Consider the following 18,360-nt stretch of genomic DNA (forward strand, 5'->3'; position numbering starts at 1 on the left):
TGTAATTCGCCCACTTTTCGATCGATCGTGAAGCCAAAACAAATGGAAGACTCCTAACTTTTCAGCGAAAATACCGGGTTTTCCCCAATTTGTATCAATGGAGTCTGGCAAAAATAGAAAGACAATTAATGCAGCAACTATACAACGTCAGGCTAGGTATATAGCTAGCGTACGATGTTCGTACGTTATCGATGTTTACCAGCTAGGCCTACAAAACTAAGCCTAGCTAGGCTACAGTAGGCCTAAGACCGTCCACGAGAGGTCGATCGCCGCGAGCTACTTAGGTAGTGCATTGTTTCTCACTTTTTATCATAATTTACCATAAAACATACATTTAAGACAAGGAATGACATGGTTTAATGTTTTTAAAGTGATATATATGTATTATTTTCCAAAAAACGTCCAAAATTGCAGGGAAGGGGTCTTTAAAAAACATACAATGCTTATGATTTCTATCTTAGAAAATTGGATGAAACCCATTTGTAATTCATTTACCTACTTTCGCAGGTAAATGGCCATCCTGACCTAGACTTTTCAAAAGATGCCAATGAATGGTCAGCTGGTGACCATACACAGCAGACGGTCATTGACGACACCCTTAAAATCTTATTCTCAAATTCATCTGTCGCTCTTGATGTTGCTGAAGCTTTGGAAACACTTAATTTGAATATTGGAATAAAGGTAAAAAACTATTATACTGCCCTCTATGTTCAAAAACTATTTTATTGGATGGATTGAGAATAATAGATCTAGATAACTTTTACAAAACATCTTTTTTAAGGTCTCTCTTTATCTAGAAAGTACAGATACAGGTTATGTTGTACAGTACTCTATAGCAAAATGAATTTCCTTTCTCTACAATTCCTCACAGTATAAAACCATTGGTTAAATTGTGTATTTCAGTTCATTTTAAATACTGTATGCCCTAATCTAAAGTCAGACCTAATAATAAATTGAAAGAACTAAACACTTGTTTACCTTGTAAAGTACTAATAATTTATAAATATATGATATCAATATTTATTTTGTTAGGGTCTAAACTGTCAGTCATCTCATCAACTGTGTTTGACAGATGGTGACTTAGAATACCTGATGGGGACTCACAGACAGAAACAGAACAAGGGACAGTTTCAGCAGGTTAGTATTTGGTTGATGTCTACCTCTGTCCTGTGCTGTGTCAGAATAATGTCAGACCAAATTGCATTAAAATAGCAGTTTAAAGCTCTGTCTACACTATCAAAACTAGCTTGACAAAAAAGTATGATGGTGCCCAAATATGGTGGTGATATAATGTCATCGTTTCTATATATGGGCACATCAGAATTTTTTGTTTGATAGTGTAGACAGAGCTATAAAGACAGAAAGACAGAAATCAATGTATAAAGGATTCCTTTGTATTCTTTTTAGCTCTACCCTTCAACAGAAAACCACAAGTACAACAGTTTAATCAAAGACCTTGTCAGACTTCAAAACTCCAAACAAAAGACAAGACAAAAAGAACCAGTACCAACTGACAGCCGACATAGCACACCAGATCTGCATCCAGTAATAACCGCTGTTGAGAGTTTCTTCCATGGCAGAGTTACCATACAAGAGCAGGGATACTCTCAAGAACAGGATGCCATAGGAAGCGTACATAGGGCAAGAGAGGATGTCCGACCTATTCATGATGTCTTTGACATCAATAATCCTTACATGGAGAAGTATAAAAAGACACAGTGTAGTGAAGGTACAGTATGATGGTTTATAGATGAACATATTGATATAAAAGAATTAGGAAACAAGAAATTGAAAAGAAAATTGATTAATTCATATCAATTTCAGATCTACAGACTATGCCATACTGTACATTTATGAGATATTCTTTGAGCCTAATATTTCATTTTTCATTTCAGATCGGCAGACTATGCCATACATTTCTGGGATCTTCTTTGAGCCCAATATCTCATTTAGCCCAGAATTTGACCCCTACACCAGTGAGTACTACGCCAAAGTGCCTTATGATACAATGATCACCAGGGTTTGGGCACATTCTATGAACTGTGACTGTGAAGTAAGGCTGGAAGACAAGTATGGGCTTTCAAGGTAACTAATGTTTATACAGTATTCACTGATTTCTTATGGGCTCGAACCTAACCCCTACCCATCAGTGCAAGCTCGGTCGTACATACAGCTATATGAACGCCAGGCTAGTGATCTGGAGGTCAAGGATTACTTTGTTTAATTAATTTTTGGCAAGTATTCTCAATGTACTTAATATAATTAAGTACAAATTACGTCAGAGTAGAACAAAACATATGACCAATTATAAATGTTTAACTTCTTATTTAGATTATTTTTCTCCATATGTACTGTATAAGAAATTTTTGCAATAATTGCATGCACATTGGAGCACTTTACGTAGTTCATTAAGATAGTGAGATGGAGTTTAAGGATATGGTGATATCTTAATGCACTACAGTGTGTAATACCAGACACAACAAAGTAACCTATAGTTATTACTGTATAATCCATTAAAATGTCATTTTTATCACCAGGCCAGCTAATTATTCCATTGGTATTGGTGACAATCGTGTTAATTTACTCGTTGTGGACATTACACATACAGAGCCATGGGTGATTAACACGTATGTGGTGCATGTGTATCGGGAAGGACTTAGTGAGCATGAGCAGGAGTTCAAAGATGATGAGGCTCACCAAGTATGCAGTTTAATACAGGTAAAGTATAATAGACAATAGACAATGAAGATGTTATCTGTGTATGTTGAGTTTTTCTATGGAATCCAGCTGTAACTGGAAATCTGATTGATGGACTGATAATCAAATCTTCTGGGAAGATAACATACACATTTTATAATAGCTCTTGAACTATATGTTTCGTTTAGGAGTGTGATTTGAAGTTTATACCATTTGATAGATGTGGACTGAACCGTATGCCGTATAGCAGCTGGCCTGCATTCTTACAGCAGACGGACCAGCTGCCACTGTGCAAGGCAGGAGATAGCCCAGGTGGGTCAAGCTGCTTACAATCATTTAGCATCGTTTATGCAAATTGCTTCTTTCTATATTGATGCATAGAGTTATTAGTTATACCTCAACGATTGATGCATCCAGTAGTTTTGTGTTATACATTGTCAATTTGAATTGTATTACGTAATCTATCTGTCTGTCTACACTATCATCAAATTAAAAAAACTGTGCTCAATTGTAGTGATATACCCAAATATGTTATGACATCATCATGTCCATATATGGGCACATCACATTTTGTTGTCACATAAACTTTGATAAGTGTAGAGAGAGCTTTACACAGTAATTAAAATACAATAGATTTGTTACTTTCTCCAGAATGTAATGTTATTTTTTGTTCCTACATTTAAAAACAAAGTATTTTCTAATAATTATTCTACAGTATTATTGCCTTTGATTACAAACAGCAGAAAACTGCGGTTTAGCCTTTAACATCAACTTGCAGTTACTTCGTGGCTTGTTGGTCAATCTTAACAATAATAATCATATCTGACTGGCGTTGTATGATTGAATTTCCATGCCAGCCTTGTCTTAATTTTTTGACCACGTTAAAATAAATTAATAACACATATCGTTCAATCTCATTTCCAAGTAGCCGTATGGACAAAATTATTTTCATGTTGTATGCTCCGCAAAATGAATGCAAAAAAATAATATAATCAATAGTTATGTTTTGAAAATATGTTTGTTGCTTAGTCACATGGGAATTTTTAGTATCCCATGAGTCAAGTGCCTACTTAACGAATAGTTATGAGTTGTTTAATAAGAAACGGTTATTATTCGTAATAATTTGTCGTCGATGGATTACCTCTGAGCCGTATGCTACACCTGTTATGTTAAGACCGTGTCGCAAGAGGTCAGGGATAAGTATGTTACTTAATATGACCAGGAGAATGCTAAATATAAAACATATGTAATGAAATAACAGGGGTCTAGCGGTCATTGTTATTGTGTGACAAAGAGTTGAATGGTCAATAGAAGTCGTTAACAGACACTGTTACAACTGGTTTTTTATAAAGATTATTGAATTGACGATGACCAGTAGATAATGTGAAACAGAGCTTAACAGAATAATAAAGTAACTTGATATGCTTGTTTTATGTACAGTATAGTTTATAATAATACTACATTACTGCAATATCAATGATCCCTTAAAGCGTAGTTCCCACTAGGAGTGAACAAGCAAGTTCTCCTCTGGGAGACCAGTCTTTGGCTGAAGAGTTTACCCAGTATAAATATATATTTCAATCAAGTTGACCAATGAAAAGCGAATAATCCATGATTGGTGATTGGTTAAATTACTTGCGATGCACTTATGTCTTACATTACGTCCAAAGAAAATTTAGCAACACACTAAGATTCCTTAAGGTCATTGTATTCTAAAGAACTTTCACAAAATTTGAAACCCAGAAAGTTTTTGAAAAAATAGCAAATGCTATTGAAAGTGCTGAGTAAAAAAGAAAGAAGTAAAATAGAAAATAAAATTAGATGAATTTTAGTTTTAATGTTTGGATATTTTTAATTAAATGTTTACATTATCCTTCTTTAGGTCAGTGGACGATACCATGTGGCATGTGCAATGACCGTAACACCTGCTTCTTTAGGAAAGCCAGGTGGCAGCCTTACACCTGTAGACATGCTCACATGACCCATGACAGGCTGCAAGAATGTATGGCAGGAAAAAGGGTATGTAAGGCAACATATATTTCAGGAAGAGATGTGGGTAAAATCAAGTTTGTTATTGGTATGGGCAGACCATTGATAGTTTATGTGCTAGATGGCAAACTTCTATAGAATAAAGCTCAGAAAGAAAGCTAAGGAAAGATTCCTCGCACTCGCAGTATGACTACTGCAAATTAGCCAATCAGATGCCTTGAGCCTTGCGCAAGCACAGACCTCTTACCCGCATTCAACAAGTCTTATTCTTAGCATCATGATACACTACTGTATGTAAACTTGTGTACCTATTTTATGAATTGTTTTGGTCTATTAGTCTATTTTAAGAATATGAATAAAATTAATCATTTAAATATTCATTTAAATTTAAATACAGGTGATATTTCTTGGTGATTCTACTAATCGAGGTATAATGTACTACATTATGGAGCAAGTGAACGGAACTTTAAATGAATGGGACAAAACACATGATATTAAAATCTATAACAATCTTAACCACAACCGGACATCCACTGTGTTTGGGTATTTCCCACAATTCATGATACCAGCAAATCAGCGTCCAATGTTTGATAAAGCATTTATGCAGGTGTTAGCTAAAGCAATGCCGCTGGAGAACAACGTTAATACGGTGATTGTGATTGGGGGCGTGCATTGGCTAGCAACGCATCATCTGAAAGTGGTTAAAGACATACTATTAAGGTATTAATTTTTTTTTATATATAAAATTTCTGGTTTGTTACTGATAATGGTTTGTTATTTATAAGCAATAAAGATTAAGAGATTTTGATAGTTTGCTATGGGGTAATTTTTACATCATAATTGCGGTATCTTTCTTTGCTTAGCAGGAACTTGTTTGAGTAGTCACACATGCAATTGAAAAAACATTTGCTAAAACTTCTATTAACTATAATGCCATTATGTTTCCTTTCTAATATTAATTTGTTTTCTCAATTGACTATTAATGTTACAAATCAAAAAGTTATTAAGAAAATAAGAAAAACAACATTCATGTCACTTCAGCAAAAATGTGACAATTTTTATCAAGATTTTACTCCCAAGACAAATTAGAGCGGAAATGCAATGAAATTACTTGAGCCTTCACACTTGTATCCTAGGAATTAGAAAACTAAAAGAAGTCAATTTTCATGTTGTAAATGCTGAAATGTAACTAAATATGAAAAACAATCAACCAAATATTGACTGCATTTTTATCAAGATAGTCCCTTGTTTATTAAGAATCGGAAATGCAATGAAATAGTTTGATCTTTCACACTTGTGCAGCTCCAAGGAAATACTGACAAATAACAGATATGGCATTTTTCATAGTATTATTAAGGAATTTAAAAAACAGAATATTTTACGGTGTTTTTAAGTGTGTATAAAGTCGTCCTACGCAGATCCTTGTGGAATTTGCGAGAGAAACACATGGCTTTAATTATCGGTGTCGGTGAATTTGAGCTGTGATTGGATTTTACATGTGGATACTGTAGATAGTCACAGTCGCATGTTAAGAAAGCATGTAGGCAGGATTTTAAAGGAAGGGTTTTTTGTTCCGCGAAAGGGCCAAAAACTGTCATGAGCTACTGTAGGCTACAGTAGTTAGGCCATTTACTGTCACTTCTGCTGCCAGTGTTAGTCACTAGCTTAAAGAGGACCAAAAACTGCCATGAGCTAGGCTAGTTGGGCAATATACAGTCACTTCTGCTGCTGCTATAGTTCTAGCTTGAAAACGGCCAAAAACTGTCATGAGTAGGCTAGTTAGGCTATTTACTATAACTATTAAAAGCTGCTGCTGTCTTTACTTTATATGAGTACTTTAGGCGGGGTTCATCCTAACCCTCAAACCCCTGGTTGTGCAAATAGTTTAAACACACTACTAGAGTATAACATTTTGCCTCACTTCTTTCATCAAGGATATCTTAATCTGAAATCCACGGAAGACGCTCACATCTCAAAATACATCTTACATTCAAACCTTATGAAAACACTTAAAACAGTAGTGAAAGTCGGACGTTAAGGTTATTAGTAACAGATGGTAGCGATAAAGTGACGGACAGTGATTTGTAAGGACATTCCGCCATTTGTTCTGCATCAGCTGTAATAATAAAAAAATGTGTGCGAGTTTTATCGCTTATGATTTCAATCAAAGCTAAGTGGCGGACATCAAAGCGTTAATATTATCAAAAGCAGGAAAGAAAGATTGATGGAAATTGGAGTCGAAGAACATTTGAGAATTCTCTCATAGACTTTAACAGTGAAACATGTGCGCGAGATTTAAGCAGAACATTTTGATTTGTGAGGAAGTACAAAAGAAAATAATTAACATTATAGAATATCTATGAAAAAACTAAACTTTCTGTGGAATTTTTCTTAAATCCTATTACTGTACACAGTACATAATATTTTAATTATACACAATATTATATCTCATGCTTTTCATATTTGCTCAAATTACTTAAGCCTTGTCTACACTATCAAACTTTATGTGACAAAAAAATGTGATGTGCCCATATATGGACAATATGATGTCATATCACTACCATATTTGGGCACATCACTACCATATGACACATAAAGTTTGATAGTGTAGACAAGGCTTTAGGGAAACAAAGGCCTAGTAATCTTTCTTATTTTTTACTCTAATTCAACCATTGTTATTTGATTGTTTGTTCATTTTAATATTAAGGAACTTATAGTGAGTGAACTGACTATTGAGTGTATACTGGAAAGCCCTGGTAATGCTACTATCACGTTTGTGGTTATACAGTAATAGAAAAACATGTTTATTTTCATCAGTATATTGCAGTTTTTACAATAGTTTGATGACATAGTGTAATGATGATGGAAGAGAATTTCCCAATGGGTTTAGTTGTGATGCAATGACATTGTTCTTGCCCAGGCCCACTCTCTTCCGTAGGGCATGATTGATAATCAATCCCAGGGTATGTCAAAGACCTGGAAATCTGGTCGTACAGTACTACAGTAGATATCATTCACAATAATATAGCACACAAGAAACTACTAGGCAACTAGTCAACCACCTTACCGAGTACGCCACTGATACTTCAAGCGCTGTCTACACTATCAAACTAGTTTGACAAAATATGTGTGATGTGCCCAAATATGCTAGTGATATGATGTCATCATGTTCATATGGGCACATCACTTTTTTTTTGTCACACAAAGTTTGATAGTGTATAGTAGCTTCAGAGCATGTCAAGTTAAAAATAAAATGTAAGCAATTAAGAAAAACAGTTTTTTAATTTGGCCTATATCACCTAAATCATCTTTAACTATTATTAACATTGTTTGCCAAAATGTAAGCTCTGTATAAATATCACTAAATAGCATGAGTAATTGTTCTTATGTAAACATGGTAATGAAACACTTTATACTTTGTAATTAAATTAAGGGTGAATGTTATCAGGGGTCATCAATGCACATCAATAGGGTTACACTGTCTGTCAGGGGACTTCTAGGCCATCTCATAGCCTCATGATGTTCATTAGTTGTGATGTTTTATTGTATCGCACGGGGCTAGGATTGATGATTCATTTTAGGGGAAGTTAGCCTGAAAGTAGCCTGGCCCTATCCTGAATGCTGGTGATGAGTGGGATATGAAATCTAGTCTCAGGGGGCTGGCTCGGCCCCTTGGGAATTGAACATTTATAGATTACACAGTACAGTAGAGTAGCCAACCACAACAGGAAAGCTAGAATTGTTTATGGTTGACTATTTCCATCAAACAAGAGTTCTTCACAAACTGTCTTCGTACATAACTTTGCAAACAAGTGTTGAATAGCTGTGTTGCTACAGATAAATGCAGAAATACATCATCATTGTTCTTAATAAAGAAACCAATGGTACAGATTGTAAAATTATTATTCCATTCCTAATACACACTACTTATAAATCAGTTCTCTAAACAAGTATGCAATTATAAAAAAAACTATCAAGTATCAATTATACTGCAACAAATATTGATACCCAAGTTTTAATTTTAATTCCAATTGATGCTAATCAAGTTTGTGATTATATTTATAGAGAAGGCCTATCAGATGTTACTCTTATCATGAAAAGTCTTGGTGCTGGATTTCACCAAACAGTAGATGGAATACACTATCTTACTCCAGTAAGTAATACACAAAAATACCATACTGTACTGTATATCTACGGTATAATCCCACTTCATGTCTAATCCCACTTCATGTCTAATCCCACCTCATGTATAATCCCACTTCATGTCTAATCCCACTTCATGTCTAATCCCACTTCATGTCTAATCCCACTTCATGTCTAATCCCACCTCTAATTTATGTCTAATCCCACTTTATGTCTAATCCCACTTCATGTCTAATCCCACCTCTACTTTATGTCTGACAAACATGCATATCCCCTGGTATAGTCCCAGTATTGACTTTTGGTTTGAATGTAGGCTTCTCTTTACTCCATGTCTCTAGCCAATTCAAATAAGTTTTTACAAGAAATGCTTACTAATCATTATTTTCCTGAACAAGGTTTCCCTGATTATAACCCACCTCCCAAAGTCGGCCCAGTTTTGTGTTCTAGGGAGGTGAAGTAATCAAAATATGAGCACCAGGTCTTCTGTCGTGAGGTAATTTCCCGATTGATCGTAATCAAAACGGTACTGGGTATAGTCTACTAGCTTTTCTGCTCCCAACCAGTACATCCATTCATAGAAGCCTTGATAAAGTAAGCCTACCTGGTGGTAACCATAGAACGGTCCCGAGATAACGACTATACTTCAGTCGTAGATTGTATATTATGCGATAAATATTATTTAATAAATTTTTGATATATTATTATTATAATATTAATAAAAAGATATTTGTTAGTATAAATTTTGAAAATATAGATATGAGGAAGAAAAAGCAAAGAGATTATGGAGCGGCTGTACCAGAATATACAACACTAAGTATTGTAAAGTTTTAATATACTAAAAAATTTAGGCGATCTTGTCTTTCCCATTTTTTGGTCACCTACTTTTCAGGATTGGGATTGTAGGTTATTACTTGTAATACTATAAATAATAATAACATACAATGTACACATTTTGATGGTGGAATTTGTGTTTCTCTGCAGAAAGAACAGCATAAAGTCTTACTACACAATCAAGGACTTATACAACAGGCACAGAGACTAGGCTTTGAAGTGATCGACACATTCAACATTACAATGGCTAGGTACAAAGACTTCCTGCAAGGAAAATGTAGCTGCCACTTCCATAAGGTCAGAGGTTACTTTAATAATAGTTCTTTTAATTTTCCGCTGCACGCAACACTTTATTTCCTACTTAATTTTGTTATTACCGTATTATATAATACTGGCAGTAGCGTAACAACTAAGTGCTCACTGGCTAAACCAGAAGCCCTACTTACAGGACCTATGGTCAGAGTCTAGAGTAAGAAAACTGGCATTAAACTAAGTAAAAAAAGCCTAAACTATAGGCGCCTTGGGTCTCTGCATTACGCCACTGAATATTGGCCTACATATTATTTTAAGAGTTTATGCGACAGAAATGAATGCAGATGAGCGGTTGTGTTTATCCTGTTAAATAGGTCTGATTTCCGTCTGCAACCTGGCGTATTTTATGCCACAGACTGGAGCTAATTTGTCGTAATTTTGGGAGAACCTGCCACATGCTCCAACAGACCTCGCATGATGATAGACGTGTTCAGCTACTGGTTTCATTTTTGGATGCAAACTGGGTTTATAGATCAAAAATAATTATGGAAAATGTAAAGCAGGTTTTATGAATGTTAATATAAAGTTGATATAAATAAAAAGGTTTTATGAAGTTTTAAACATCGTATGGGAGGCCTACTGTAACTCAAACACTCGTTCACAAGTATGTATAATGCAATATCTGTTATCAAGAATAAATTTAGTTGAATCATATTAAGAATCTAGCATACAATAATACAGTACAGTGTTTAAAGTTTAGTGGTTTATCATTTTAAAGCTCCAGTACTTTCTATCCCTCTTCCCCCACTTTTTTCTCTCTATATTTTTCTGAAATGTTTGTAAACTGCCTATTTCCACTAGTGAAATGAACACACCACAGGAGCTCTAACCCCTTTCATAATTTGTTATTATAAATAATTCAAAATTTAGCAGGAAAGGTTAAATTCTATTTCCTATAGCCATTTCAGCCACTTTTTAAGGGGTATCACGTTGGCCAGAAGGGGGAACAATCAAACCTTGCAGTTAAAGAGTTTTTAGGTGACTTCCTGTGTTTCATCGCTAGCCTTCATATTGGATAGCATTTGTTTAAAAAATCTGACAAGCTGTATTGCTATTTGATGTTATAATTGGGTTTGAGCCATGATAGTACTTTTATTTAAATGCTTAGGATAACATTGTTATGACTTTAATGTTTAATATGATTGTGTTCACACACTTTCAGGGCTAAAAGGCTTTACATAGTATTGTTGTTAGGTATAAACTAAGATGATTCAGTATTTAATTCTATCTATTAAGGACTATGGTCAAGCATGTTATACTTAATCAGGCTGGTCATCCCATTTATAAATGGGATGATGAATAATTAGGCTAGTGCTGGTAAAAACTAATTGTGTAAATGGAGTTTAGTATAAGAAGTATGCCTAATGGTGACTATGCCTAATAATATTGGTTGATATAATGTCTAATGGTGGCTATATATGCCTAATGTGGTGGCTCTATATGCCTAATAATAATATGATGGCTATGCCTAATATGATGGCTATGCCTAAAGTGGTGGCTATTTATAACTAGTATGGTATCTATACTGTATGCCTAATATGGTGGCTATATGCCTAATATGATGGTCATATGCCTAATATGGTGGCTATATGCCTAATATGGGTGGTCATATGCCTAATATGGTGGCCATAAATGCCTAATGGTGGCCATATGCCTAATGGTGGCTATACAGTAATATGCCTAATATGGTGACTATATATTTAATACAAATATGATGGCTACATTATAATGCATTATATGGTGGCCATATGTATAATTATGATGGCTATATGACTAAAATGCTGGTCATATGCCTAATATTGTGGTTTTGGTACAAACAAGTCTATATTGACTATTATTATTAATGACAAAAACATAGACATTTTGTGTAAATAAATGTTCACATAAACATTTAGTTATTTCTCGTAAACCAGAAAAAAAGCCCACTTGTCTTCAACACATTTGTATTAATCAGAACAGTTACAAAATCGCACACTTGCTCCGTCTAGTTAAAACCAAATCTTGGCAACGATATGAATGGCAGCGGGTCTAACATTTCAAACGTGCTGATTGTAGAAACAGGTTTTGCACTCTACATTCTCTCAGGAACCCACTGTTTTCCTCAAGTAAGATTAACAAACAAATCAGGGAAAGCCAAATTTCATTTCAATTTCAAAATTGTAGCAATTAAAAAAAACAATTACTATCGCAAAGAGAAATGTTTCTGAAATTTTCAGTGATTGACAAATGTATGATACTGTTTATGTTGACTTTGACATTTTTCCATTGATTTTTGGTCGTGTTTCTGCAGCCAAAAATTAATCGATAATTAACTGTTCCTGTGGAAACGAGGTTTAACAGATTCCGATTTTTTATTAATTATCTGATTGGTTAAAAAATTATAGTTCGAAGGGTAATTTATTGGGGAAAATAGTTGTAAAAAGAAATTCTCTAAATTGTTCAGTTTTTAATGATCACAACAAAAACAAAATACTAGCCAACAGTTGCTAATAGTTCGGATACTGTGAAAGTGAAAAAGAAACTTTATCAACTTCGTGATTATTAATTTTAAATTTTTTATCAAATATATATTATTTTAAAACATTAATAAGTAGTGACATAAACTTACCATTTCCAGTATCTTTGTCAAAACATTTTTTTTAAAGTACAAGGTTAGACCGAGTTTAATTTTGCTCTTGTCAACTTCTGTCAAATGAAAAAGAAATAAATGTCATTTATGTTTCTAAGTCAAGGTTGTACAGTATTTTAACATTTTCTAAATGTATTAGAATTTACGCTAATTTGGTGTTGCGGTGTGTCACTAGATCATGTGATAGGAACCACTACTATAACAAAATTCAGTATACAGTAATTACTCCATGCCATGAAAACATGCCATCATGTTTCACATAAATTCTTTATTATGTTATGAGCAATTGAATGTACATTATACTAGATAGAGATAATATTGTGTAGAACTGGCATACCAAGAAAGTGAAAAGAAATCATTTTTTTAACTTTAATAATATATAATCTACTAATTCAGTAGCAATAATATTGTAATACTGTATGTTCTATCTTAGGTAATCCTCCTCTAAGCCTATTTAATTTTATGTCACTTAAAGCTAGACATTCCTACAGTGATAGTTTGTGCGTACTGTAGCCTTAAAATCTCCAGAACCAAAATAGAATTAGGTTTGACAAGCTTGTTAAACGAATGAACAACAATGTATAACGTCCGTGTCCATACGTAATTCCGATACAAAACTCTGTACGAGGAAAACAATTATCAGTTAATTCAATCTGACTGAAGACAGATGAAGAAAATAGTACTATTATGCTTTATAAAGCAACATGCTGACAACAAGAGTGCAAAACAAAATCCTGTTTGTCTGATATCAATAATAGTTATTAAGCCTGTAAGTTTAAAAAAAAAGTGTGATGTGCCCAAACATGGTAGTGATATACCCAAATATAGTAGTGATAATGTCCATATGGGCACATCTAATTTTTTGTCACAGAATTTTTGATACTGATAGTGTTGACAGAGCTTTAGGTAAATTACAAATTTAAAAATATGTTAACAATTGAAATCTTAAATATGGAAAAATCATTTCATTTAAATCTAATTACATTGTGATATCTTTAATATATTGTAATATTTTGTACTAATATATTAGCCATTATAAACGTGGAAATTACATAATTGTTATTACCCATAATGCCTCAGGAGAGTACATGGCTTGATTAGTCTAACTGCAAATTACATAATTGTTATTACCCATAATGCCTCAGGAGAGTACATGGCTTGATTAGTCTAACTGCTGTTTGCCTGTCTGTCTGTAAAATTAATTGGCATCATTTAATCAAATTTAAATAATTTTCTAGGAATTTATTTTAGCAGACAATAATAAGAAGAATAACAGAAATAAATTGGATTTCAGAAAAATTAGGAATTTTTATATCAAAATCAACCAAACTAGTTTTGATGAGTTGAGAATTTTTTCCAACTTTAAAAGTAAATTTAACAATAAATCAATTCTTGTGTTAAATCTGAAATGGATTTTTATTTCTTACATAACACCCCATAAGCTCTAACGGTTTAGTTTCATCCCAGAATCCAGGACTAAAAAAACTGCACATTGAATAAAGTGCAAAACGTGTGTGTCCTCATATCACATTGTAATTGTTAAATAAAATCCGTCAACTGCCGATGGCACAGCCACCAACAGAACGCATCTCCTTTAATACTTTGCATACCGATGCCAACATAAACATGGTACCGTGCAGTCTGATGTTGATTGTTTGTTGATTAACACCTCCAGTCACTTTGACATGGGTGATATTTGCATCTGTAACGTGTCCACGCTACTAAACTCCGATATCTGTAATGCTATTAACATCATGGCCCTAAAGTCAAATACACCATAATTTGATCATAAGACACCCTGCTGCACCAAAAGGTTATTCAATGGTTTGTGCTCTATAATACGTTTTCTAAATATTTTAATAACCCATCCGTCTCTGGTAAATGTTTTCCCTGTCGTGATAAAAGCCCCTCAACAGGAGTTATAATCCAATTATATTGTTTAATATATGGCGAATATTTTCTCCATTTAAAGCAATTGCTGTTTGCTAGCTTTTGTATTTAAATTTCAAACACAATTAATTAATATTTTTAACTAAATTAATTTTGTTTGTATGAAAAATTTAACTTTCGATAAACCAATTATCAAATACTCACTTGCTATGTTAATAAGTGAGTACTTGATATTTGGATTATAGAAAGTTACATTTTTTATACAATATTATTTTGAAACCAGGTGAAATTTTTCGAGAATTAATTTTGTTTCTTCAAATACTAGGTCCAGGAGATAGTGGGTACCACACCTGGTTCACTACCACAACCACCACAAACCAAACATACCAAGATATACCGACGAGGGATGGCTGAGGAATCGTACAACTACCATGTACATGGTGACATCAATGCTTTATACTCAGAAATATTATTGAATCGGATTTGTGATCCATAATAATGTAATAGCTTCAAGACTGTGTCTTTTAAAAAAAACAGACCAAACTGCTAGTTATTTTCCTAAAGACATTCATTAACAAAATATGTTGTTTCATGTGTGTGATATTTTATTTTATGTGCCTTACTCTATCATGATAAATTTGTCATTATATTTATTTTTAAATTACTGAGGAATTAATTATTTAAATCATAGTCAACTGAATTAATGTTTTATGTATGGGAACTTGAAAAACAAGCACAGGGTGGCAGTATGATTGTCAACCTAAATTTCTTTTACCCACCCTGCCTTAATACACCTCGTCTTAATACACCCCTCCCCAAGATGGGGTTAAACATCTTATCACATTGATCTGTTTTTAGGGGCAGATCCAGGATTTTTAAAGATGATTAAAGCCCATGTGATATCACTGTAATTATTTATGATAACCTGTTGTGTTTGTAAATTCCTTGTATCAATTTTGTTACCACAACCAAATTATTCTAACCTCATAAATACTAAATCAACAGTTGTAAAAATTGGGAAAATAAATGTAAACAATTTGGAAACTACAAAGGTCATCCATATCAGGTGCTTGACATCGTAACCTAATTTATTTGATTTTCCGTGTTTTACCAATTATTTGTAATTTAAATTATTTATTCTTATATTTTTTTTTCCTTTTGGTAAACCTTAAAAAACAGACTTAATATTTCGCTATGTTTTGGCTTCTAGCATCGGTAGCCTTGTTCACGAGAGTGACATATTGGTTATTTATCATCACTTATTGTGTCTCGGGTTGTCTAGCGCCACCACCACTTGTTTCAGCTTTTCGCTATTTCTATTTTTTATGGTTTACCAAAAGGAAAAAAAAAAATTAATTATTTGAAACCAGATGAATTTTTTCAAGAAATTATTTATTCGTTGTATAATGATTAATAAATATTATTTATGCAATCTCCCTGAAACATAGTCAATTGACTATCCTATAAGTTACATAAATGACTTAAGTATGTAAATAGTGTAACTAAATTAGTATAGAATTTTCTTTGTAAATTATGTAAATATATGCATGTAAAGATAAATTATTTGATTTTCTGAAGAAAAGTTTAGGCTTATTAGAATTATGATATTTGTAATGAGAATTGGGAAAAATGTTTTTTGATGGATAGAAATGACAAAATATGCTTTATCAAACAGTGAACAAACTAGGTGCTAAATTGTACTTGAACAAGAATGCCTTACTTACAGGAACATTTTATAAGAAAAATAAATTTTAAAAGTAGTGAATATGATGATCTGTGATTTCATACAATACATGTAAATGTAAATACAATATAATCATTACTATAACACTGTTGATGTTGTTACCCACCAACACTTAATTTCAAAGCAGACCCTGCTCGATGCTGTTTGTTTTAACACTATGCCCAAGCCTACAGTAGTACAGAGAAGAGTAAAATTAAGTAATTTCACTCTTCCCTGACCCTGAGGTTGAAAAGACCTCTTCTTGCCTAGAGCTGCTCTCTCTAGGCCTACATACATGTATTATAAACACTAACCCTAAAACGTACGATTACAATATGTAAGATGGCCTAGCGTAAGTAGGTTTAGGAGGTCAGCCTATACAGTAGACCTATTAGGTCTAGCCTAGGTAGGCCTACTGCTCGGGCTAGGCTAGGCCTGGTGGCAGTTAGTAGGTACTCAGGATTAGAGTGATTGGCCTATTATGGCGACGTTTTAATCAACTTTGTAGATAGGTCATAATCGTGAAAACCGTGCACTCTTCTTTAGCCTTAAAATCAGCCAAACACATCAGTTCAATTAATGTTTAAAACTTACAATTTTCTTTTTATTTCATATCGTTCGTACGTCCGATGTTGCTTGATAGGCGGGCGGCGGCGGGAAGGATGAACAGTGGATATTGTCTCTGATTGGTCAGTAGTTCATTGTCGAAACAGGTGAATTATCGTCTGATTTTACGACGCCCTCTCTCGATAATTCTGCAACATTATGAATATGATTATCCATGCGCGTACGTGTTACGATAACGTCAAAAACCAGATATAAAACTGATTTTTTTAGCTCAGTTGATTAACATCGACAGGAAATTCCCACGATATATAAGAAATTCTACCTTTTAAGGAACATCGTTATTTATTTCAAAACATCATTAGGCAGTATTTATTTTATAATTGTCTACATATCATCTTCAATATTTTCTACAGTCACTATTAATAAGAGCATCTTTTAAAATTGTCTAGAGCCTATTCCCTATGCAGTAACACATAATTATAATAGATGATAATACTATTGGCATTTAAAATAAGAAGTTTTTTAAAGATTACAAATAGTGTACATTTTTTTTTCTGAAATCTTTAGTTTCAATATAAGTGTACCCTAGGTACATAACACTAAAGCGTGGTTGCCACTACCGACGCAACGCAAGGACGTAACGGAACGCAAGTGAATTGACCAATCACAAGCGATGGCTTATTCGCTTGTGATTGCTAACTGTCTATAACATCTCTTGTCATTGGTTAAAACGCTTGCGTTGCGTTTACATCCTTGCGTTACGTTCTAGTGGGAACCAAGCTTAATATGAACTTTCTTATCCTTTCACTATTTTGTATTCCTACCTGTACCTTTATACCACCAAAATAAAAGCGATACAAACGCACTATCGGAGGCTAACAAGCTCCCAGCAGCAGGCTGAACAGACCTGAACTTATTAAATAGTCTATTCAGATAGGGCCCAGAAATTTGGACTAACGGTTTTATTTATAATCATTTATTACCCAAAGTGATAATTAAATTAATATGGTAATTCATATAAATTGATTTAAACACTAAACACCAATATAAAACGGGAAATATCAGTAATGATTGTTTAGGGATCAAAATTAGAAGTAAAACTTGTCTTACAATGACCCCTAAAATAATAATAATAATTAAAACAAAATAAGAACGGTACCGTATAAATAAACACATACAACGCATAAAATGAAATAAATATAATTGTAATTTGCCTAAGAAATTAAACTTTATTTTTAACCTATTTGTATGCAGGCGTACTTCACAACCATCGCGTAATTTATGCCTTACGTACGTATGTCTTCTTGAAAACATAATTTTAATTTTTGTTTCTCAGACAATTGAAGTTAAAACAAATGAGGAGTAATTAAACCTTGATTGAATTACAATAACTTTCGAGTGACTGATTTCCCAATCGTCTTTGTAAAGGAGACACTCGTTTATTAGGGGTATTATTTGCTCTCGTTCGTTTCACTGAAAAGTGTCCCCTTAAAAAGAGTAGTCCCAAAGGAGGGGTTCGACTTTAGGGCCTATGTTTTAATACTATAAAACTATATCTTTTATGATTCTGCGTGAATTG

The 18,360-nt window shown here is 33.5% G+C and overlaps 1 protein-coding gene and 1 long non-coding RNA gene across 3 annotated transcripts in view; one reads left to right on the plus strand and one right to left on the minus strand.

The window, feature by feature from the left end:
* Positions 1-16,256, plus strand: part of LOC140059448 (cadherin-like and PC-esterase domain-containing protein 1) — a 35,933-nt gene extending 19,677 nt beyond the window's left edge. For both annotated transcript variants that reach the window (XM_072105376.1, XM_072105377.1), the window contains exons 10-20: positions 508-681; positions 1,033-1,137; positions 1,408-1,729; positions 1,896-2,085; positions 2,538-2,718; positions 2,886-3,009; positions 4,580-4,716; positions 5,084-5,406; positions 8,752-8,839; positions 9,811-9,957; positions 14,817-16,256. In XM_072105376.1, coding sequence (XP_071961477.1) covers positions 508-681; positions 1,033-1,137; positions 1,408-1,729; positions 1,896-2,085; positions 2,538-2,718; positions 2,886-3,009; positions 4,580-4,716; positions 5,084-5,406; positions 8,752-8,839; positions 9,811-9,957; positions 14,817-14,987 — 1,962 coding nt within the window. In that variant the 3' untranslated portion in view covers positions 14,988-16,256. The remainder of the gene's footprint in view (positions 1-507; positions 682-1,032; positions 1,138-1,407; positions 1,730-1,895; positions 2,086-2,537; positions 2,719-2,885; positions 3,010-4,579; positions 4,717-5,083; positions 5,407-8,751; positions 8,840-9,810; positions 9,958-14,816) is intronic.
* The window catches only part of LOC140059451 (uncharacterized), a 64,617-nt gene that overhangs the window by 15,243 nt on the left and 31,014 nt on the right, over positions 1-18,360 (minus strand). Inside the window, exon 2 of the long non-coding RNA XR_011847189.1 lies at positions 12,581-12,657. This is a non-coding gene — a long non-coding RNA (uncharacterized lncRNA). The remainder of the gene's footprint in view (positions 1-12,580; positions 12,658-18,360) is intronic.

Source organism: Antedon mediterranea, chromosome 9 (genome assembly GCF_964355755.1).
Source record: "Antedon mediterranea chromosome 9, ecAntMedi1.1, whole genome shotgun sequence".
Lineage (NCBI taxonomy): Eukaryota > Metazoa > Echinodermata > Crinoidea > Comatulida > Antedonidae > Antedon > Antedon mediterranea.